The 26,030-nt window shown below is 37.6% G+C and overlaps 1 protein-coding gene across 2 annotated transcripts in view; it reads right to left on the reverse strand.

Moving 5' to 3' along the window:
* The window catches only part of KCNN2 (potassium calcium-activated channel subfamily N member 2), a 75,744-nt gene that overhangs the window by 45,680 nt on the left and 4,034 nt on the right, over positions 1–26,030 (reverse strand). For both annotated transcript variants that reach the window (XM_087741805.1, XM_087741804.1), the window contains exon 3: positions 8,920–9,338. In XM_087741805.1, coding sequence (XP_087597931.1) covers positions 8,920–9,338 — 419 coding nt within the window. The remainder of the gene's footprint in view (positions 1–8,919; positions 9,339–26,030) is intronic.

Consider the following 26,030-nt stretch of genomic DNA (forward strand, 5'->3'; position numbering starts at 1 on the left):
CTGCATCAACACATGAAGGCATTAATCTTCATCTGAACATCACCAGTTTTCCGAAGTGTTTAGCTTCCTTATTTCCTCACTAGAAATTATTATTACATTTATTAGTACTGTAATATCATGTATGTAAGTGTTATTCTTGGACACCACTGCGTTAAGCAGTGTGCAAACACAGAACAAAGACAGCCCCGACCCAGAAGCTTGCAACTTAAATGATCCAAAATACTTGTCCAATTCACATTGCACTGATAGCTTCAGTCTTCCATTAACATACTTCAATTCAGTGAACCATTCTTGTGGAAACCCATAGGAATTCTGCCAATGGATTTCATTTAACACAGAACAAGGCCTAAAAAGAAATGTTGGATATCACTCTGTTTTAGAGAAAAATAACTGCAAGTAGATTCATGTTCTATTTTCTAATTCAGGAATGTTCTTGAGTGATCATCCTACAAGCTCTGAACTAGTATAACATCACTGTTTTTGGAAGCATGAGTGTAGGTGATAACACACACCAACACTTGCACAGTTAAAAGAATAAGAAAGTCACGTATCACGGCCCTAACTCCAAATTCATTGTTAGTGAGCACTGTGCATCTGAGAACACTGAGATCCCAGGAGCACATCCACACCCCACCGATAATGATGGAAGAAAAAGGAGAACAAGCTTCTTTAAAAAAAAAAATCATAATGCATTCCTTCTGATTCAGTTACCCAAATACAAATGTCTAAAACACACTACAAATGTTAGGATGTAGGGTATTTTTACAAAGATATTTAAAATACATCAGTATAAATAAAAGTGAAAAAGGTGTCTGGATTTCAGTCCAGAAATACCACTGAAGCTTTACAGAAATACTCATACCAGGACATGAGAATACCTGCGTTTGGGGCCAAAATGGGGAAGAATCTTGTCACTCACAATGAATATAGAAGGCAAAATGTCCTTCCCTTTACTACGTTGTCACTTTTCCTCTGACTAACAATCTTTTTTATATATTTAAAATCATTTTAAAGAGAAATACTTAGGGTGAGTTCCTCCAAGCAGAAGGCAAGTGAACAGATGCAACCTTTGGTCTGACTCTTGAGGGAGAGCTGCATGCAACAAGTGCGCCCGTCTCACGGACTGACCCAGGGCTGTCATGCCAAGGTAAGTCTCCCTAACCCCTGTGGCACACATTGCTCCAGTTCGGTAGTGCCTATTCCCTGCAGCATTAATTTCTTACTCAGCCATACAGATCAAGTCGTTCAGGAGAGCTGTGCCCTTTTCTGCTTCCACTAAGAGAAGGAAGCTGCCATCTCTAAACTCGACACTGATATAATATCTCAATAATAATCCAGAAGGGCTGGTGATGGGACCTTTCCACTCACAGGGCACTGGTCTGCAGCATGACACAAAACTAGGGCTCTCTGTAATTGCTGTTAAACTTTGTTGCAGGTTTAAATATCAAATGTTTCCATAGGGATTATGGGCTTGTGTACATGACTGAGCTGTGCTGAAGGAAACACTGTTGGGGATCCTTTGAATAAGCGGTTTTAATATAAGGCTTTTTCAGCTCTGCATAAACAAAACAGTACCAAATTACATGGTAAAAACTAAAGTAACCTGTACATATGTAAAGCTATGGGATCTACTGGTGGTAAAGATTTGTCTGGTGAGCTGTATTCGCCATGTATATGTTAACTATATCCCTAAGCAGAAGTTCTAAGCATAGGCTGGCCACTAGTGTGATGCCTCTGCAATATTACTGATTTGCTGCAAATCACTTACCATCTCAAGAAGAGCTGTAGCAAAAACTACAGCTGATCTTGAGCTTTTCAAGGCAAAAATCTACCCAAGCAAAAAAAAAATCTGAATGTATTGAGACAACAAATTAAAAGGGGCAGGAGCACAGAAAAGAAAAATAAAGAGCATATAAAATATTTTAAAAGCACCTTTTGATGTTTCCCTCCATATAACCATTAATTTCTTTAAACTGCAACTACCCCCCCCACTGTTTCCTGTAATCAACCTTATAGACTTGAATTTTTAAGACTGAATTGTAAATTCCCAATAAAAGGAATTCTTTAATGTCTAAGGTTAGAGTTCAGTTAGCATATCGCCCATTTATTAGCACTGAAGTGACAACCATGGTACAAACTCCTCACTGTGGCCTGATATCCAGATCAAGAGGCAAAAGAAAACCAGTAGTAAATCCTAAATCCCTATTTCAGGGTGAATTTTTCAAATACATTAAGCTACTGGAGCAACAAATCATATTTTGAAGTGATAAGAAATTGATTTCTGCTTCAGTATGATCATATTTTGTAAGGACTTCTTTTAAAGTATTATGAAAAAATAGTTTTGACTCCTTTTGAAGCAAAATATTCTAAACAGTTTAAGGTGTTGGTTAAAATGGGGGGGAAGAAAATGAACTACTGCATTTAAAAATGCAAGGACCAGAGGATGTATCTTTGGATCCAGTAATGAAATAATGATAAAAAAATGTCCATAAATTGCTATCTTATCTGAAAGAATTTGGAGTGGGTACAACCATTCTTGCTGAACAGAAGAAAGATTGTTCCCTGAATTATGTTTTACAGATTCAAGACTAATAGGGAAAAAAAAAGGCATTTTGTCCTTGAGAGCAGGTAAGTACTCCTTTTTAGGTATTCTCATTCTCTTCAGACTTTTGCGTTTAGAGAAATCGTTTTCACTTTGCTCACCATTCTTATGAGACCTTGCAACTATACATGAGCTTTTCCACTTAATTCTGTTCTCATACAACCATTGTACGTATAAATCCTTTGTAAATAAAAGGGAATTTAACCTAAAAAAAGTTTTCCTGCTCTAGTTAGATGACCCTGAAAAACAGATATAAGATCTTTTTTAAGTAAGCAAGGAGACCTTTTTGTGCTTGTTTTTTAACTTTTTGTCTTTTGCACTCCTTTCCCCCAAGTTGGGTCTGCTATTTTTGAACTAGAGAAGCACCGATCTACCTTGGCTTGATAAATTTTTGTGAAGGGATGACTATACCCACTAAGTTACTGAACCAGTTATTGTTACTTTCAATAGCTACAAGGCTAATTCTATAAAGCCACACAAACTGAAGAATATGTTCTTACTTCTATTCTCAAAATTCTTCTGCTGAGAATACACAAACAGCATTGTTCCAAAGGGAAGGAAAATGTGACTTTAAAAGAATAGCACTTAAACTCTACATGCATTAGAATAGGTGCCTCTGCTTCCTCCATTAAATGTACATAAACTGTTTCATCTTCAAGCAGCTGAGGAACACATAATTTAGCTATTAATCCTTCTGGATACACCTGGCAAACCAATTTTTTATTTGGATAAATTGTTCTTTTTTGGATCTGGGTTATGTATATCAGACATTCACTGATGTACTTCTGTGATAGACCGCCTTGTTGCCTTCATTGATAAAACAATATATCTAATGTCCATTGGTAACATTTCCAACAAAAATGCAAGCAGTTAGATCTGGTTTTAGTTATCAGTTGCTTTGAGATGTAAATATCATAAAAGAGTAATCTAACATTTACAGTTAATCTACACTCAGTCTGCAAAACCAGGAATTAAGACTAGAAGGCACAGAATCGTTCATTCATAGCACAGATTCAAGTCAAGATGATGATGGGTCATCTTTCATCATGGTTGTGTTGAATATTTAACAGCTAACTTTTGCCACCACTGAAGAAACCTGACTGCAAGTAGCACACTTTAGTTTCAACAAGCCAAGAGAAGGTGAACTGTGATAAACAGCCAGCACTGTCAATACACAAACATTATTTGATCTGTTGGCAGTAATTAGACATATTAGCTAGAAAAAATAAAAATGACACATCATTGCTTCTGAGCTTTTGGGGCTAAAAATGGGTTTAAAACTAAATACCAATCTTGGTTTTTTTCTTTTTTTTCTTAAACTACTAGCAAGAATCTTCACGCTGGCACTGCAGAGACTGCTAACGGCAATTTCCAGTAGAGTGTGGCCTTGAGATTATACGTGCAGTGTACAACTTCAGATAAAGTTCTCAAGCCAACCAAAGAACCCAAACACGCACTGCGAGGAAATTAGATAGCTAAGAAACATTTTTTCCTGCATGAATTACAAATGAAAGTCTTGGTGCATCCACCTGCTTGTATCAAATGAATCCTTAACATTTGCCTAGCAGTTGTCATGCGTGAGCTCCTTACGGAAAGTGTTGTGATGGCATCAGATTTCCAAGAATTAAGACAGATATTTATTTATTTATAGAAAACACTAATGAGCACAGAGCAGAAAAGGATTTCACCTTCACACACAGATGGATTTTGGTTTTGGGTTTGTTTGTTTGTTTGTTTGTTTGCATTTTTGTTAAATCAAGGAAAGAATACAGAGCAGAAGCCAATGGGAGGAAGAAATGCTGACTAAACAAACTGCTCAATCTGAACTGACTTCATTGCCAGAAGTCAGAGAGAGGTACAAACAGAACCAAAAATGGTGCCAAAAATGTGCTCTCTGGGGAAGCAGAAAATCCTCTTCTGTTCTCAGTTCCGCTGCTGTAAATCCACAGTAACTCCAGGCATGTGATACGAGCTGTTCTGGACATACATCAGTGTAACGTGGGCACATGTGGCTCATGTTGCCCTGATACATGGGCATAGTTATAGCCACATGTGCATTCAAAAGGCAAGGTTCTTTCTTCCTTTGCACAGAAAAAAACAAATCAACAAGAGCGACTACCTTCTACATAACCTAGAAAAGCAGCACACTTCTCACAGCAGAGACAGGTCTTCTCCAGAAGAGCGAAGCAAATTTGTCAGAGTTTTCAATGACTTTTCAATAACGCCATGCATATTACCTTTTTTTTTTTTTTTGAGAAACCAAATACTTCTATTTTAACTGCTATAAACAACTGATGACCATGCACAGAGCTATTTCAGTAACAAGATTAGTATGGGAGACTGCAAAAAGTAATCTGCTTACAGGGCTCATAATTCATATATAAAAGTAACATATTCATAAGTGTTCTAGATTGTGTGCCTCAGAGATGTTATAAACACAAACATCTATTGAGTTAGACCTAATAAAAAATTTAGATTTTCATTATGAAGCCCACGTATGACAGACAGCAATATACTGATGCTGGCAATGAAAAGGTAGATATTAAAACCCATGTAAGGTAATCTTCCCCTCAAAACAGACATGTAAACCTGAGCAATAAAAGCAAGAGTTTCTGGCATTGTGTATACAGCAACACTTCCATGCTTTCTCCACCTTTTCCTCCCAAACTCCCTCAGCCAGATTACTCTGCAGCCCTAGCAACCCATTTATACTCAGTTGGCTGTCCACCATCATTATCTGTACTACATTCTGCCCTCATGGATGACCTTAAACTGCAATCCTGGAAAATACCTTGCTCACCGACTCAAAGTGTCACTTGCTATAATTAGCATTCTGGGAGCTAACAATACAGCCATCAAAGCACTGAGAAAGACGCATGTCCTGCCTTAGTTCAGTGTATATCAACTGATCAGTCAGATGACCATTAAAGCAGTGAAGTCTTTATTCAGACGGTCAACTCACCTCCCTCAACCCATAACCTATCTGTACAGGGTTTTTCTTAGAGAGACGGATAATGATGCTCTGTCATGTTACCTTTCTCGCTATGAAATGCAGTGCTTCCAAATCTCTTTTCCTATTCCCAGGACAGCCTGCAATGAGAAAAATCTGACTTCGAATAAAACGACAGTCTCAAAATCAGGCTGTCATTCAGCAGCAACAGCTTTTGCTGAGCACACACAACCTCACAGTAAGGACACTGCCTACTGAGATTTCCCACCTCACCAAGGACATGGAATAACATGAGAATGTTTCATCTCTGTTCCAAAATTTTAATATTTTCATCTATTAAATCCTATCACCATCATCTTGTTCCAGTTTGGATGGACAGCTAACTGACTTCACACACTGAAGAAATACTGAAATTGCTAGCGCAAAGCTTTATGTAAAACTACTACATACCATAAATTAAAGAGCTTGGTGCTAGAGTGATGCTAAGAACAACACTATCAAATTTCATTCATGTAAATCCCCCCTCATCAAAAAAAAGCCACCAGACTACTGCCTAATTCATAATTTCTGCCAAATGTATCAAAATTCACTAGGGTTTCATGTATAGTGTCAAGTGGAATAGCAAATACTCCTTGTAATGAAAACATTTATTTTCAGGATCATTTTGTGTACATAAAATAGTCTATTCCAACAAATAAAGATTCCCTCTAGTTAAAACTGAGAAAAAAAATCAATTTAAGAGCAGATAAAAGAAACATATTTTATTTGTGTAAGCTAAACTTTTAACCACAGAGTAAATCAAAGCCATTAAGATCTCGGGAGATATCTTCTGAGGACTATGACCTCTACACAGCACAAAATGGATTCAGTGGCCATACTTGTCCTTTCCCATGACAAATGCTATTATATCTGTCTCCAGCTCTACCAAAAGGGATGTGTGGCTTCAGATGGAAGAGTGTTAAGAGCCATCCAATGTGTGGGGTTTTGGGTTTTTCTTCTGATAACTTTGTTTAAAAATGTACTTCTCTGTTGGCTATGGATCTACAGGTTTTTGGTGGACTAATTAGTAACTGGAATCCAGAGCCAGTATCATTCATTTGGCAAAATACTTACGTATTCCCTCAAGGGAAAATCTGACGCAAAAGACGCAAAATTGGCTGTGCAACTAGCATGAATGACAGAAGTATCTAATTCCCAAAGCCAAAATATATCCCTTTTAGTGTTTTTGAAACATAAAATTAACAATTTTGTTAAATGTGAAGGAACATAATCTTGGACTGGACTCCACTGACAGAAGGTAATTATGCTAGAGACATATTAATCTAATACTCACTTCTATATTTAACTTTCTTTTAGTTGTGTTTTGTTTCAGTTTTAGAGGACTCAGTGGCTATCCAGCTTACTGTCCAAACCATTACAGTCACTTCAAGGACAGCAAATGCAAATTAAAATGTGGAAAATCTATTACTAATTTAGCACAGAGCTAAAGAAAATTCAGTCTTGTTCGCAACCCTGAGTTCAGTGTACCTGACCAAACAAGTAAGTGTCTTCCCAGGATCACAGTGATGCAGAAGTGCTTCAGTTCTATTTCAGTAATTTTCACTGTGAGAGAGGCACAAGTTTTATAAGCTTATTTTGAGTGTGTATCTATTAAAAGGTTCATAACACAATGACTATTTAATGTTACTTTTAAGTAATAATAGTAATAGTAATAGTAATAGTAATAGTAATAGTAATAGTAATAGTAATAGTAATAGTAATAGTAATAATAATAATAATAATAATAATAATAATAATAATAATAATACAGATTATTAACCAGTGATATGTAAAACAGTGACAGCAATGGATGCTGAAGTTATTCAGAGCCACTTCACAGGTAACAATTTGGGATATGCTTGAGTAGACACCCAGGAATTCCTGAGCACTAATTCTGTTCAAAGAAAACTGGTGAACAGAGGTGAAGAATGTGAGACAAAGGGGAGAGGCTTTGCAGAAGTCAGTTACATCTGAAAAGAGAACGTTTACTAAAATACAACTATTACAGACTCAGCCGATATCTAGAGTGCTCCATCTGCTCCCATTACGGGGAATATTTTGAAACTACAATATGTCCCTGTTAACGTGGCATTTTCAGAACATTCTTAAATGATTAATCTTGCCATAACATGAGGAAACAATATTGACAGAAAGCATCTACTGTAACAAACTACATTCCACAATTCTGGGAATTTTAACAATAAAAACCAAAACATCAACATGATCTCTATACTCAGTTTATAAGATTAGCTATTTTTCTTTGTAACAAATGGAAAAGTGATGTAAGGAGTAACTTCCAAAAGTAAAATAACCATAACAGTTGGTGTGCAATTTAACTGCTGATTTCAATCAGCTAGCTGTCACAAATAACTCCCCTAAACTTCTTCTAAAATGGGCAGACATGGAAAGGAAGAGGAAAAACAAAATGGTCAACAACCAGCAGCAGAAATGCCTTAAATATGTTGAAGATCTTCCAGCTTAAGTAAGAAGAAATTCATTCCAGGGTCTAAGAGCTGTGCCAGGCATTAAATCTTTCATAGAGAATCATTGTAATTGTCTCCTTAGAGTTAACCTATTTTATATTCCTAAGCAATCCTATCCAATCAGAAGCTCATTTCTTTTTTGTTAAAGCTGTGTTTGAGAAATTAAATTTCAAGCTGTCAGCACTGATAGCCATTTATTCTGCAACTACAGTGAATTCTGTGGGAGGGGGAAGTTGGACAACTAGCTGAAATCAATAGAAATCTGCCTCTCTAATGCAGTTATTCTGATTTTTAGGGGAAGAAAAGAGTTATTACTGTAATTGTTCTGCCTGCTTTTTTGCTCTTGCCAACTACCCAACAGTACTTTGCGCTTCCTTTTTTTTTTACAGGACAATAAAACTCAAACTAAAAGAACCCCAAACATCTTCCACTGGAATTTTACATGGGCATCTACCTTATCCTCAATAAATTTAACTTACAAATGAAATAAATGAAAGCTGATATCAATGCAGAATACCAGCAACTACTCTTAATGACATTTTATGGTATCTGTCCACTGTGTTTTAGCAAACATACCTAAAGTTATATCAAAACACTGAAATCAAATCACAATGCTATGGTAAACAGCATGGCACAAACCCCTCTGTAGAAGTCCTTCAGATTAAAAGGCAAAGCATTCCTGACAGTCTGTGATACAGAATACAACCCAACCAACACTCAAAATATCAAGGACCTGGAAGCTCCATTCCATTGAATATTTAGGTCCCCTGAATCCAAAACTGAAAAGGCAAAGCAAGAGAGAAAAATAGAAAGACAGAAGAAAGAACTAAACAGAACAACCTTACCTTTCACAAGCTCGGACAGTCCATGCAGCAATTATCCATAACGAGATACTAAAAACCAACAGTACAGTTCCTGGACATATTGTCATTAGAGTCTTCATAACAAAACGGGTATTGAAGTTTATCTTATTTAATGCTCCAATGCTTCTAGATGAGGCATCAGTGAAAAGTTTGCTATGCAAAAGCATAACTCTGGCAATAAGATATAGTCTTAAGAACATTGGTATAGATAAAATAATATCCACATCAGCTGTTGTTGTGGATGGAGCGTAAGAAAAGGCGAGCCGGGCTGTCCATGTGAATGTATAGTTCCCAGGTATGGGATGTATAGCACACACCAGTATTTCCAAGCAGATAAAGAAAATACGCTCATAAGTCATGGCTATTCTCCAGTCATCTGCTCCATTGTCCACCATGAACAACTGAAATAATAAAATATAAGGTTAACTTTAGTACATCATTAACAAACCTTGTTATAATTCCATTTTAAAATACCATAGTTTTCAGAGCTGCCAATGACCACTAAAAAGAAAATAAAGATGCCATTTCAGAAAATGACATTACTACATCACTATGAAGTGAAACACAACTCTGATTAAGACAAAAATAATTTTTTCATGCACTATTTTTAAAACTGTACATGAAACTGAATTTTCACATATTATTTACTAAGAATTCCTCATCTTTTCTTTAATTGTCATTTCTGATAAAACAAAACTCTGGACCAATTAAGCCTTGTTGCTTCAAAATCAATTACTTTCAGTTCATAAAATTGAGACAAATTTAAGAAAGTGTTTTCAGAATGGATATCGAATTAGAAATTGAAAATACTTTCTAAGATAGAATGTTAAGCCCGCCCTAGTGCATATCCATGCTTCAGACAGAGTGATATTATAGCTTCTGTAGAACTAGCCAAACAAGGCTGTTCAGTAAGGAAAGAGGAAATAAAAATACTTTTGCAGGATTTAAAAAATTAGATTATTCAAAAATGTATAAGCAATTCAATAGGTGAGAAAGGAAAGTATACCAAGAATGTCCTCCTTAATGTAAGAAGAGTATTTTCAGCGCGCTACACACCATATACACAGCCAAAAACCCAATTATTCATCTGCACTGCTTTTTGTGCCTTTCCATCTTTCAAGAGTCTAGAAATACAAGCCTGATCTGTCTGTATATGTTTTTAGAAATCAAAAAAACACTCTGCATCCTCCTCCCAATGCATTCCGTTTGTCTTTCAGAAAATTGCTCCAGTCATTTTTTTAGGAAAGTGATAATCACAAACTAAGTTTATTGTAGTTGAACTGATACTAAAAAAACCTGAAGAAGTTAACCATAGAAAGAAACAACCCAAAACAAATTTCTGTATTTGCAGACCTGTTTTTCATCCCTTTGTGTTCTTACCCTCTTACTTCATTGGGTGTCAGTGACAAGGTTTTGGTACTGGGCAGGGGTGGCGGGGGGTGGTGGTGGTGAGGGGGCTGCAGCGGTGGAGTCTGTGAGAAGAGGTCAGGGACTGCTCTGCAATGGACCCACTGCAGGACATAGCTGAGCTCATCAGTGAAGGTGGTGGTGCTCCTATGAAAGCATATTTAAGAAAGGGCAAACACTGCCGAGGCAGTGAGAAGTGAGGAAAAAAAGTGTGACAAACAACCCTGGAAATGTTAAGGTCAGAGAAGAAGAAGGGGGAGGAGGTGCTCCAGGCACTGGAACAGAGATTTCCATGCAGCCCATGGGGAGGACCATGGTGAAGGAGGTATTTCCCTGCAGCCCATGGGGAGGACCATGGTGAAGGAGGTATTTCCCTGAAGCTCATGGAGAGGACCACGCTAGAGCAGATACCTACACTGCAGCCCATGGAGGACCCTGTGCCAGAGCAACATGGATATATCCTGAAGGAACTGCCACCTGCAGAGAGCCCACACTGGAGCAGATTCTCCTTAAAAGAACTAATGCTCATGGAAGACCCATGCTGGAGCAGATTTAGCCTGAAGGGCTGCAGACCATAGAGAGGACCAACACTGGAGCATTGGAAAAGTGTGAGGAGGAAGGAGCGGCAGAGAGGAACTGTCATGGACAGACTCCCATTCCCCATATCCCCTGCACCACTCATGGGGGAGAAGATAGAGAAGTTGAGAATGAAGGAGAGATGTTGAGCCTTGGGAAGAGGAGGGCAGGGCAAGGTGCTTTAGTTTTTGTCTTTGTTTCTCACCATCCTACTCTACTTTTAACTGGCACAAATTAAATTAATTTTCCCCAAGTTGAGCCTGTTTTGCCAGTGCCAGTAATTAATAAAGGATTTCCCCATCCTTGTCTCAACTCACAAACTTTTTAATCTCATTTTCTCTCCTTGTCCTGGTGAGGAGGGAGAGTGAGAGAGCAGCTGGGTGGGCGTCTGGCAGCTGGCCAAGGTCAAGCCACCACATAGTTCTTACCTCCACTGCAATACTATTAAAGACAAAGAAACACAAATAGTTGTGAATTGAGCTAAAGTAACACACTCGCTGAATTCAATGTATGCATCATGACCACATACACTTTCTTTTATCTGTGGTCATTCTGCAAACTTTGCATACTAGATAGGCGAATTGATACTAGAAGGCCAATTTATGTATGTATGTATGTATACACGCATGTATTACCAAAAAAGTGCTGTTTTCCACTTAGCAAATGTACCATTTGGTATGAAGGGCCAAACTTTCAAAGTACAGTAAGGCTCAAGTGCATTTGATTCTTGTGATTAGCTTGTAAGTGCTGTCAGTCAGATCACAGAAGTGGTACATCAGTTATGAAGAGGTCCAGGTATTTAGAACACAGATAAATAGTAACCACCTTGACTGAAAAAGAGACAGATAATATCAAATCTTTCAAATGCTTCGTGGGTTTCCAAATAAAAGAATAAACTAACAACAGAGTTAAATATTTCAATTCTCAGATACATATCAAATATATGTCAAATTGGCAGTGTTTTAAAATGTCTTTTAAAGTTGCAAAATCTCCTGAAAAAAGCAATGGTCTTTTGTCCTCTCTTTTTAGCTACCATCTTCACAGATTTCAAAAAGAATTCTATATGCAGAAAGACAATTCAAGAAAAATGATACCTTAAGTACTGATTCAATTTAAAAGATGAGAATAGAAGAACGTTGAGTTAAACTTAGGCATTAAAATTTGATCTTACAATTTTCATAGAAGAAAATGTTATTTAATCACTGTGTTTTCTAAAAATTTTAAGATGTCATTATGGAATACATACCTCATAACATATTCACCTGTCAGCAGAAGAAATCCTAACATGCTACTAATAAAAAAGTCTCTCAGTAGCGCTCAGAGGAATGGATTATCTTTACAGACACAGAAGATCCCTATCAACTTCCCTTGACCTCAGCTGTGCCTATTTCTTCTAAGGAAAATAATATTTTAAAGTGATAATATCTTCAGCCGTCATATAATGAGATTTAGGAGATGAAATCATGGAAGGCAGAAAACACCAGAAGCCACAAAGGACCACAGATCCAGTACAAACATTTCTGTTTCATAAAAGTATTAACATTTCAAAATCATATTTATGAGGAAAATTTCCTTACAATTCTGTGTCTCTGAATTCAAACTATGACGGATGATATCAAACACTCTGGAACAAATATGGGCCTCTAAAACAAGTTGTCACTGACCATTAAATTGGGACATACCGAAATGACACAGAAATCAGTACATGATTTCATGTACATTTTATATACTTGCAATTATGTAATCTATTAAATGCAAGTTTTGTTTTTAATTTGGAAGATACACAGGCATTTGTGCATGCCTGCATGCTTGGCTGGGTACATTTCCTATCCAGAAAGCGAGGATGGTAAATGAATGAAGAAGAGAAAGAACAGCTGAACAGCACAATTTAAAGGGTACATATACACCCTCTCAGCTGCGTTGTCTATCCTATTATAATAACTGTGCATTAATTTCAAGATACTACTCCCCATTTGAATGGAGAATGATGCTAGCAACAAAAAGAGAATGTAATAAAAGAGTGAGCAAACTCTTCCTGTAAAATTGAGTCCTGCACTCCATAGAGAAGACCAAACTCCAGTCAAGGTCAAAGATGTTATCCCTATTCATAGCTTTCAAATTTCTTATAATTATTCAGTGTTGAAGTCTAACATAAGTCCTTCATCAGTGTTCTGCCAGGTTCTTTAAACACAGAACTTTCATATACCCTTACTAAGGCTGCACTCTATAAGAAAAAATTTGAAGTTATTTTCACCTGAAATTATATAATGTATTTCCAGCATGTTGTATGTAAAAGTAAGATATAAATCAATCTTTAACTTCATATAAACTTGATATTTGTAATGCCACACAGTAAAAACATAAAAATAAATATCATATCATAGATATTTATATAGGTATGTGTATATTTACATAACACTTTGTTAAATTCATATAACACCAGATGAGAAAAAGAGAAACACATTCAAAGTAGACAGATTGCACACAATGACAGCTTAGATCAGATTCCCTGAAGCTACTTAAAACAAAAGGAGAGGAGTTAATTTTGTAAATCATTAGTATATCGAAACAGATTCATAGCAAGCTATCAGACAATGCTGTGAATGCAAAGAACAGAGAAAATAGCCATTTTCTAAAAATGACTTTACAATCCAGTTAAAAGAACAAATCTGAAAACTGTTATCACTACCCTGCTGTAATATTGTGGGGATACGTTAACACAGGAGTAAAAAGGAAGCAATAAACAGTGATAACGTAGCATCAGCTGTACTCCTGGAAGCATTCCTTGCAGAAGGGGAATCAACTGTACTCACAAACATATTGTTGCAATTGTTTAATTTAAAAATCCAAATTTAAAATGGTTAAATACTGGAGTCACTTAAACCTTACAGAAGAACTGATAGGACTATGATTCAGAGTAGCAAAATATAGCCTCTGGGGCTGCTGATTTACCAAACTTTTGACCAGACATTTTTCTATAGTTTGTAGTCCCCAAAATATTGTTTATACAACCAAAAAGACAATTATGGTACTCAGAGAAGACAGAAGATATTGCTTTTGTCTCACTACTCCAAAGAGCCAAGTGACTGCCCCACAGCACCAAATCAAGTACAAATTATTTAAAACCATATGGTGGTGGGAGATAGATATCTCAAGCCTTTAACACAGTTCCCCCTAACTAGGGGATGAGAAAGACCTTCTTCCGTCAACAGAAGACACATAATCAAATGGTCTGTATGCTATCTAAAGGCCTGTCCTTGACCTTGGAGGGTCTGCAGGAGTTCCTGAGGACTGCTGTGCTACTCAGCCTAAATACAACGCCACAGAACAGAGATGTTAGGAGGTTCAAGTCGTACATAAAGTCATGAGGCATCAAACACCTTCTGCATGCAAAGCACAGAAGGCAAAGAATATGTTTTTCACAAAATTACATGACGGCTTGACTATCTTATATTTTCCAGAATGTTTGCCACATCCAGAGTTAAAATCAAACTTGCTAGTAGGTCATTAGAAATTGATCCACAAGGTCTTGTGGATATAGCTATCTACTGAATGAAACGTACTTGGTCATTCAAACGGGGAAGCTGGACTGCTCTATCACTTACCCATGTGTACATGCATACACCCCCACCCCCCAATTACAAAAATGTCAATTTAAACAGAGCATTGTAAAAGTCTGATACTTAGCTTCAGCACAAAAATTATTATTTGCATAGCATATTTATTTAAATTTGGCATCTCTGTGCAAAATGAGTTTTTTGTAGTTACTGATATTTTGCTATAAACACTGTGTACATCAACGTACGTAAAGAAAACTTTGTGTTAATGTCTGCTGGTGGCTAAGCAGGCTCAAAATACTTCTTTCAAAGACTGTGTTTAAACCTTATCATCTCAGGAAGGGATGCGTAACAGAGGCTTAGACCATTTATAGTCTTTGTGAACCATATTTTCTGAAGTGCAGCATCAAAAAGTTCACATTAAAATACATCTGAATAATACATCTTAGTTACTCTGACAGGCCACACACAACCACAGCCATTTCAAAAAACAGGTAGGTGTTAAACAACGCTCTTATCAGGTTTGTCTATGTCTTTTTTTAACCTCTGTCCCTCAGATCATTCTAAAACACCTACCCGAAACACTCTACAAGATTTTCTACAATGAAAGGACTATTATGATCACATAAACCAACACAGGGTTAAATTCTGCCTAAGCACACAAAGTTAAATTCCGCCTACCCATATTTCCCTTCTGTTTTAGATCACATACTGCCAGTATTCTTTTTAGCTTTCTCTTTCCAAAGATACTCAGAGGCATTGCTCAATATTTTTAAATGGTAGTGGTCAGACTTTCAGCTCTATTGTTCATCTCACACAACTGTGAAATAGCTCAACCCCCTGACACCCTACAATGCCAAAAGACCATTATAGCACTCAACAGTTGCTCGGACACATGTAATTTCTTTTCATATAGGTCTCTCCATATATATGTATGTGCTCTAGGAACCCAGAGAAGGTGAGATTCTCCTAAAAATGCCATTCTTTCTACCCAGTAACTTTCTATGCAGGTAACAGTGTTAAGAATTGAAATCCATGGACTACAAAGGAAAAAAAAGGACATTCCAAGATATCAAGATTTCTTTCCTAGTGCTACGGAGAAGAACCCCCTGAGAAAAGAGTAATTATGCACCAAACTAAGAAATCATCACAAGCTTATAAGTATAGAAGAAAATCAAAAGAATTAGATAATGAACTTACTAACAGAAAGGGCTGATTTGAAAAAAAAAAAAAAAGATTATTATAACAACAAAACAGCTTTTCACTTTCATTATTAAAAAGATATTTCACAAGGCAATCTCTTAATTTAATTTAGTTTGGACTCTTGCTGGAGCAATCACAGTTGAGCTTCCTCAGACCTGTAATCAACAGGAGATATTTAGTTACATGAATTTTTATGAACCTTTGAACCAAATCAGTGGTCCAGCAATAAAAGTCCACCACTCAGGGTTACCATATTCATTTCAGATACTCAGTAGACCCACCAATAAGTGAATGAATTAAACTGATTAAATCAGGAGTTTCTACTGAAGACAACATCCATGACAGCTATTGCTTCATTTTAACAATATTCTTAATTTAACAGCTATTTCATTATATCAAAGTTTCAGATCCCAACCTCTCCAGCTGCTTAAAACACCATGAGAATGAGCTCCTTAAGTTACCACATGTAGAAGGCTTTCATCCAGGCACCAGTGGTTGCCAAAAGCTCTTGTGACTGGGGTTGACAGTCAAAAATGTTCTCCAAGCAGATACAGAAGGAGCATGACTTAATAAAGCTCTGAATATTGCTGAAGCACAAGAATAACAACACAGAAGGAACAGTTGAGATAGGTCTCCTGCATAACCATGCAGAACGGGAAAACGGGACCAGTTCACTAAAACAGCATGAATCTTGTTTTATACTAATTATTACTCTGTTATTTAAAAAGCAGGGAAGAAATAATAAAGAAGATAAAAAGAACATTTATGTTACTACAGAACAGATGTATTTACTAGAGAATACACTGGGTGACCCAGAGCACTCCAGAACAGCGGCTTCATATAATTGACAGAGATGGAATGGAAAAGATATATAGTTTTCAACCACAGCTTTTTTCCCCCAAGAACCTAAGGATTCAGTAAGGTTACCTGGATGTAGCCAGCCCTTAGAAAACATTTCAGCACCTAACCTAACTTAGCCTAACCTAACCCCACCTCACCTCACCTAACTACACCGCAACTTGTTCAGAACTGAGCTTCCACCAGCCGCCACTCGACACTACCCCCTGCTTTTGCTGGCCTGCTCTGGCTCACTCTCCCTGCGAAGAGAATGCAGCAGGACATGAACTATGCCAGCTTTATTACATTTAAAAGGGACAGCTGCAAAGAAATAATGAATGAATTGCACTTTCTTCTTGCAGAAGCAAAACTCACTGGGGAGAACTATCTACATTTCAACATTTTTATGCTGTTTATTTTGAATTATTATTTTACAATTCTTCATTTAGGATTCATTTTTCTTCATTCAGTACTAAAAATAATTTGTTTTACAGATCACTGCACGAAGAAATGCCATCTCCCAAAACAGCTGCCATCTGCCACTGTTCCCAATGCGAAAGAAGCCTTACTCTCTTCAGGGATGATCAGCTTCATTACTCCTATGAAAACTGGAACCAATTTTAAAAAGGTTGTATTTTCTGAAGAAATTGGCAATATTTTTGCAAGTGAATAGGGGAAACAGAAGTTAAAGAAAGAAACATTGAATCTGAAACTAGATAAAATGAGCTAACTCATTCATGCTGCCAAAGAAGTACATCAGTGACTCCAAACTTAGGAACTTGTTTTTAAGGAATGACTGGTACCAACACATCATATACACAAGAATCTGTCTTCTCAGTTCCTCCTTTAGTGTTTACTTATGACACAAATACTTCAGGTATTTGGGAAAGTTCGTGTGCTTGTTTTTAAACTGTGTAAATTTTTATTTAACTGACAATGGGTGAATACACACCAGCACCACAGGAATTATAAAGTCCCCGTAGTGTTTTAACTGTCTCAAAAACGCAGTTAAACTGGGAACTTCATTGAAGGATATGTTAAAAATAACTCCAAATACAGAAATGCAAAAATTTAAGTATTTAAGCATTGTCCTAATGCATGACAACTGAAATACAGGAAATCAAAAATTGGGCAGCAGGAGAAGCAGAGTGGAGTTATATGTACCTGTGTATTTAAAAATCCTTACAAACATAGTCACGCACTAATCCTAAGTGTATAGAGGCATTCCTGCAAGAACTGACTCTGTAATTCACCCTGGCAAGTAAAACTAGGAGGAAGCAGCAATAAGACAGCTATTTAGTTAGTACCTGTTACTCCTGAAGGCCTAAAGTGGGCTTCTGGCTAAACCACATAGCAGATACAGTCTTCAAACTGCTTCAAAGATTAAGTTAAAATATCTTTAAGAAGGGCAACTTTCAACATGAGGTTAAACATAAACAAGAGTTTCTTTACAGGTATTTACCTGTATTTCTTTATATGTAAAATACTGTTTTACTTGATCACTACTAATTACAACTGCAGTTGCTTCCTCAGAAAAAAAAAACAAAAACAAAACTCCCAAAAAACCCCAATCCCAGCATATTCTTTCAAACGCCTCCTAGCATACAGAGTTCTTGTTGCTGCCCATTAATTATTTCAATGTTACAGCTTCATCAAATCTGTCTCGTTTACAGCAGCTCTCTCAGGTAAGAGATGCTCTGTCCTCAAAACTGCTGTTCTTTTTTTTAAGAAGTCTGCAAACCAAATACATCAAACAAGTTTGCACTGAATGCTGCCAACCCCATTATCTTCCACAGTTTAAACATAAAATTGCTACTCAAAATGTTTTAGAAAGCTTTATTTTCACAACCATTATGCTCAACAGGACAGTCCATGGCACTAAAAAGTCTGATGTCCAGCAGTTAACACAGGATGACACCAGCCACAACATACATACCAAAGTCACAGGTGAAATGCAAGAATTATTAATTTTGGATGAACTGACATCTCTGATCACAGGCTGGATACAAAAAAACCTGTTCATCTTTTTTATTTTCCTTCTAAGTGCCAAATGGCAGGGGAAAAGAATGGTCTGCCAGCTTACAGTCACACTGCTAAATTTCTCATCTGGCTCCGCTGCATCCCATTCTGTTGCTGGGAAGTAAGCAAATGTCTATTCATACATGGCTGCATATAAAGATGGAGAACCAAACATTTTCCTATCTGACAAACAAATCTGGAAAGCAGACCGGCCAGGGGTAGTCTTCTACCAATTTGGGGTTTTTTTACGCATTTTGCCATTGAACTATCTTAAAACTACATGGAAGCTGAACTGGCAATACCTCACGCCCAGCACTGGTCTATCCTACTGCATACGGATTTAGTTATTCTAAATTACCACACTGCAGAAATCACAAAAGAATGCAAGTTATTGGCTTTTACCATGAAGCCCAAACCTGAATGAGAACAAAAGGAGGGGGTGAGTTTAGTATGAAGCCACTTAACCATTCAGATGAGGAACATGTTCAGTAGTAGCTGTCATGGAGTACCTTTTCAGCTATACTGGAATTTGGACGGACGAGAATTTCTCCTGTATCAGCCCATTCCTTACGCAGAGCCCAAGAACAACTCTTGGGCAGTATCATACAAAGGAATCCACAGTCAAAGGAACCCACTACAATCCGGGTGTAGTAGCTGCATGGCCACAACAGAATTTCACAGCTACCACAGAGGGCAGCTCCATGGGCAAAGAGCATCTTTAGCTTATTCATAAATCAATGTCTGTCCGAGAGTTTCCAAGTCTTCTTGAAAAGATATTTTAACAATGACAAAGGTGTTAAGGATCAAATCCTTAGCATATAATAAGGATGCTCTAAACTGAAAGGCTCTAAAGATCCCACTAATCTACATATTCACAAACACAGATTCTCCTCTGAAGTCAAAGCACATCTCAAATGTGCATGCCTGGTGTAAAAATGGTAACTAACATTGTATCAGAAATGCAGTGAGAATACTTTTGACAAGAACTTCATTAAACCTAGGTGCTATCAGTGAATGCTGAGTGATCATTATTGCTAGTCATATTTATTATTTGTTTCAGGTAGGAAACAATTTATTTTGTGCTCTCTAGATACACCTGAACATTCAGCCTTTCTCCAGTTTCCCAGACGGAAATCAGAGTTCTATGCATGCAAATTTTATGGATGCAATGGTACAGACTGAATCAAAACTATGATGCAATTTTTATTTTTAATTAGACATGCCTCATTCCCTGGCTGCAACAGATCTTATTCTTAAAAGTATAACAGCCATCACAAAACCAGAAATACCATTCACCACCTGGGATGAATCTTTGTTTTATTAAGAGACTGAAGATGAAGCATTGCTTCACAATGCATTATTCTAGGAAAGACACTACTATCACAGGTCAGGGGTAGGGCAGGTGTGAATGTCTGCATACACCTGCAGTAATGCTACAGAAGTTGCAGTCCTGTGAAAGCTGGAATAAACAATTGTAATAGGAATAAAATGCTTCATAAAGATTCCCAGCAGTATGTCATTAGGAAATAACTGTGGAGCACTGCATTCATTTTACATGGCAGTGTTTGGGACACTGGTTAAAGCAGGCTGTTCTTTAAAATTATAGGCATGGCTGGATGGCAACAACAGTGTCTTATTTACGTGACAAACGACTGATCTGAATATACAGCTACAAGATAGGCAAGCCTGAGCATCAAATGTAGTTATGAAGCCTTCCCCAGGTTACTTCAGCACTTGAACTCTTGGTCTCAGCGTTCCCTTTTATAAAAACATCATTTAAGTGACAGTAAAAAATGTGAGGATTCGTCCCCGTAATTCCCTTTGACAATGAAAGCTACAATATAAATGCTTGTTGTACCTGTGTTTCCTTCTTTACAGGCTAACTTACACCTACCTATCAAACCACAGAACTGATGTATAACTGTTTATGGAAGACACACAGCTACACTCTAAAATACTGCAAGCAACAATATTTATTGCAGACTACAGGTAAGAAAGCTCAGGAAGCTCTTTACCCACAGGTGACAATAAAATCTATGGATATGAGCCCATGTATATTTATTTCTCAATTATTTTTTACTTCAAATATGCTCTTTTACAAGCAAGAACACTTCCTTTGCCTCTGATATCTTCTTCTGAATACCCAGACTCAGTATCAAGCTAGGTCCCTTCCCGCAGACGCATCCTAACCAGCAGCAGTGGTTTTGCAAGACAAATTATACTTAGAGTTATACCTGTACAGCCTTTTAACACTCTGCTTATGACCCTCATGGTTCCTGCAGTCTTCAGTAACTTTGTGACACGTATTCTATTAGAATTCAATAAACAATTCTGTTGGTCAGTCATGTAACACAGGAACCAGCTCTCCCCTATTCATCAGGATAGCTCTACAGTATTAATAGGCATAAAATATTAGAAGGTGTCACTTTGACAGAGTGAGTTTTTCTTTTAATAAATATGTTTCTTTACAGAAAAAACAACCCAGAGCAAATTACTCTTAAAAAGACTACGAGTAGTGATTTTAAAATATAAAGATATTTAAGGCCTACCCTTTGGTTTTACTTTATAGGGAATTCACAGGGGTATTTCCATCTGTCATGAAAAGGTTTAGTATTTCCTCAAAAGGGATTTAGTTCTGAAAGGTCCATCAGTCTCCACCAAAATGAATGCGATAAGGAAGCACTTTAGAAGATGCACACATCCCTCTTCAGAATTCATCCCTCTTCACTCCTTCATGGAGTATCTAACATTCACGCCCTTTTGTTTTTAAAATATCAGTATAAAACTGTGTTTATTAAGAACTGTTTTCACATAGGTGAAGGAGCACAATTGCAGGGACTGTTCAAGAGGGAAAGCTGAATGAATCTGTAAGTTACAAATGTGTGATTCCCAGCAACTACATTAAAACAGTATTATATAAAATATAAAATATTTATGTATGATATTAACTGAACATTTTCAGTTGCAAAGGTCTGGATTCAGATACACCAGTTTAAAGTACAAAATGTTCGTGTTTTACCACTCTCTTTACACGTGAATTCTTTCTAAGCTGTAAAACATGTTCTCGTGACAATCTCTTCTGATGTGACAGCCATAAGAAGAAACTACTTAATGTAGCTTTCAGTGAAATAATGGGACAAAGTCAATTTACACAACTTCCTTAAAAATACACTGTGATACATAGGTATTTCACATACCACATTTTTTGAATGGAAGTTTTTCCACTCACATTTTTCAATGTAATATAGTTTATGTTATTAAAAAAACAAAAAAAAGCAAGAAAAAAGTGATACTAAATTCTATTTTTTTTTTGTGTTGCCATGATGTGTACCTTCTGTCTTTTCCACAGAACAGAGCTGTGGAAACTTCCCCACAAAATTACTTGTTTTTCTGTGTACTTTACAGTTTATTTTCAGTTAATAAAAGAAACTTTGTACAATGATCAATATATCCAGCTTCCCTGAAAGCTAATTACAAGATCAATTACAGCCTCCTCTCTTAGAGGTAATTTATGTCTTAAAAGGAGCTTCATAGGCTCGGAGTAGTAATTCATCTCCTAGTAAGGGAGTATGACGACAAGTTTCATCATCAAAATCAAGGGTGAAAACAGCTGATTGAAGTTGCATAGAAGCTTTTACACAGCTTTTTAATTCTCCCAAGTCCTATGCAGCAGCCATTCCTGTTCTGATCTCTGCTCAAAATGGACCATAAACATGTCTCAAACCAAATTCAAAACCCAGAATACCACATTTAATAGATGACACACAAACCAGAATCACAAGAGCGTTAATCTACACTTGTCAGTCTTGGCACACTTTTGCTTAAAGTCAGGCAAACCAGAGCTGCAGTGAGGTAGCTGACAGAATTTTCTGACCTGAGGTCCCCACAGTCGAAGGATCTGACATGTACAATATTTTCACATTAAGACGTGCATGCAGAATGCCTCTAAGATCGTAGACAACAGTATCTCTGTTGATTTCAGCTAAGCTACACAATTTACACAAATCCAGAATCTGATCTCTGGTTACAAATGTTCTCCTCCAACAGACGCAATAACATACCTTCTCATGCTTCATTATGCACTACTATGTCTTGATAAACTTCTAACAGGCTCATTAAAAAATGCTCAGAACGCCAGTGCATACGAATAGATAATCCTAGGTATGGTCAGGCCAACCACTGAGTGTCCTGACCATCAGGTACAACCTCCTCCTGTGTTCTAAGTGAGCCTGTTGGCATTTTCTATGTGTAACTTCAATGCAAAAGGCCTCAGATCCTTTTGGATGCTGACCAACGTTACAAAATTTTCTACCCTGACTTTCGTGCCATATGCATTACAGTGCTGCATTTCATAGACACTAGGCACCTGTAACTTTTCCTGGGTCAACAGATTCTGCAGACATAATCTATCAAAAATGTACTGAATGTACTGAACTAAAACTATGTATTTTCACAAAAATACTCTAAAGTGTTAATTTCACAGATATGGTGTCCCTTGATTCCTACACAATTTTCTGCTGTTCAATACACATATGGAATGTTCTGTTTAATACACATACAGAACGTGTATTAAACTTGATTGGTAGGAGGGAATTTTCGAGTCTGCACATGAAGTTACTGTATCCTGGATCAAAACTGCTACACAATGAGTTTTATTGCTGCCCAATCCAAAGCCTATTAAAATAAATAGAAAAAAACCCACTAATTCTCAACAGGCTTTAGATGAGAATAAAATTATCACTCAAAGTTTGTTTCTTGATTGTCACCTGTTATTCAACAGACTTGCTCTCTGTGCTCCTAATCTAGCTCATCTGCAGTGGAAGTTTTACAGTCTGTGTGTGCAATCCCTGATGTTTCAATATACCTAAGCAAAGGCAAGTTAGACTCAGTACAGAGTCAACAGAATGCCAACAAGGCAGCTAATGAGATGCACAGGTACCACCCCAGTGAAGGCAAAACAACAATATAGAAAAAAACAAATAAATAATTTGGCCTGCAGAATACCTGTTACTTCTTATAACAGGAAACTGTAAGGGAGCTTAACTTCATATTTGTTCATGAGCACAAAATTTTTACTGCAGAACTTTCCACTGATACCAATAAGATAATGAAACTCCTGTAAAGAGTGTTTATTACTATCATGCATTATGGAATTTATTTGCATAATTAACAGGTCAAGATATGTGTTTATTACTATCCTTTGCTGTTTCCTAATTCTGCCTGTTCCATTTCTTCAAGTTTTCAGAAACAGGGAAAAGAAGAAAAGATCCTTGATCCTTCAGCAAGATATTTGGGCTCTCTGCTGTGATAACTTTCCATAAAGTTCATGAAGACTGGAAGTGTTTCACTCCAAATCCATCAGTAGCACATTATTTTCCCACCACTTCAGAACCATCTAGTGACTGAAGGTGCTTTCTCCCTGGAGCCCTGGGAGGTTCTGCTGTGAAAGCAATGGCTTAACCTTAACCTTGGAGTTTGCAAGACTTTCCACAGACGTTCTACCTAAGTATGAACTAGCAATACATTTTAGAAGTGGTTAGAAATCTCAGCTGACATAGAAAAAAATGAAGATTTCTATTCACTTCTACCAAATACCAACAACTTTCATGTTTCTGCATGAGTGAGAGCATCTGTATCAGGGAAAAAGAAAAGAGGTTCAGATTCTGTCCAGGAGAGCACAGGTTAGCATTACTCAAGTTACTATTATTCACGACAGGCAATAGAAGGGCAATGTTTATTTACAGAAGGGATACACTAAGCAGTCCAGCATCAAAGGAAAAGTGTTGCAGTGGATATATCTCTCAAGAAATAACAGGCTATGGTGGAATGCCCAACAAAAGACATTAAAGACCTCTTACTGGCAACCTCAGAGAATTTTGATTTTAATCCTTTGCTCTGAGTAATACAAGAAAGTGCCAGTAGAACTTCAGGAGTGCATACTTAGAAAGCATTTCTGTCTCCAGCAGTACAAGAGAGAGACAGAGAGGTCTTTATTTCTTCCACTTTATTTATTGATCTAACAGCAAATTGTGCTAGAGAAATGTAGAACGGAACAATAAGTTGTCTAGGAACTACAATTTTAACCATGTTCCATGCTGCTGCTTTAATTATGTAAAATAGTATTAAGTAACAAACTGTTTATGCATGAAGTGGGTAATTTATACATCAGAAATTATGATGATAACTGGATCCTGCTATCTTAGCTCTTCCCTCCTATACCTCTTCAAACTCTCAGGAGGAGTAATAGTCAGAGAAATACCTGTTCTAGGCTGGGATAACGATGAATTACGCTTTTCCCATTGATCTTCCAAACACAGGGCACTTGCGCTGTGGAACTGAATCAACAACCACACAAGCTTGGAGAGAGAGCAATGCATATTTCATAATCTCCCAAGCATGATGTTTTTAACAGCATTACAGGCATGACAACAATGGACCAAAAGGAGAACACACAGATCTGGGGTTGTCACTATCCTCAACTCCAACATCATTATTGTTGTTCATTTAGGGTTTTTTCTAGGAGGGGGAGGGATATGAAGGAAAGTTGCTTATAATTTCTATCCTCTTTTCTGGAAATGATAATGTAAACTATGAGTTGTCATTTAAATACACCTGGTTTCATTTGACTTTTATTATAGTCTTAGTGCTAACCCACATTTATTAAATTTAATAACAGCTCCTGCTTTATTCTTAAAGTTATACGGAATAACAGCGCGATCACTGAAAACCTATGTGATGAAAACATTCCAACGTTTCCAGCATTTCACAAGACTACGCAGCATCCACGCCGTTATTCTCGTCTAAACACTGCAGCTACACCCTTCTGGAGACTTTGGCCTGCCAGGTGGAGAGCTGTGGGCACGTTCCAGGGGATTCAAAACCCAAGCCGCCTTGCTAAGAGGTCTGGGGGGCGAGGCCGAAGGGGAGCCTCGGGGCCGGGCGGCGGCGGGCGGCGGCGGAGCTCACCGGCCGGCGCGGGAGGTGCGGAGCTGTCCGCGGTGCTGAACTGGCGGCGGCGGCAAACGCCCCCCCCCCGCCCCGAGAGGCTGGGGGGGCTCCAGCTCCTCCACCCCACACCCACCGCGGTCCAAGCGGGGGGAAAGATGGAAAAGGAAACTCATTCATCTCACGCCGATATTTTACTCTCGGCTTTTGGGATGAAACGCTTAAAGAATCTTTATAAACGTCCCTCCCAACTCCCTTAAATTCAGCAGGTCTGGGACGGGCAAGCTCTCGAGTTTGGTTGAACTGACTGGCTGATTGTTTTCGAAGCAAAACATATGGGCAAGGTCATTTTAATGGAAAGGCTAGATTCACCTGCTATGCTGTTAGGCACAGCCATAGACTTGCTTGCAACATGACCGTTCGGACTTCCTACCAATAAACCAAGGTCACAGACTACTGAAATGACCGAAAAAGCTGATTTACATTTGCCAGCATTTTAGGTCGCCAGGAGTTTCTAAATATTAAATCTGCAATCACTAATAATTACTA

This window comes from Nipponia nippon, unplaced genomic scaffold (genome assembly GCF_047370975.1).
Source record: "Nipponia nippon isolate SJK-2023a ecotype South Korea unplaced genomic scaffold, ASM4737097v1 scaffold_8, whole genome shotgun sequence".
In the NCBI taxonomy this organism is placed as follows: domain Eukaryota; kingdom Metazoa; phylum Chordata; class Aves; order Pelecaniformes; family Threskiornithidae; genus Nipponia; species Nipponia nippon.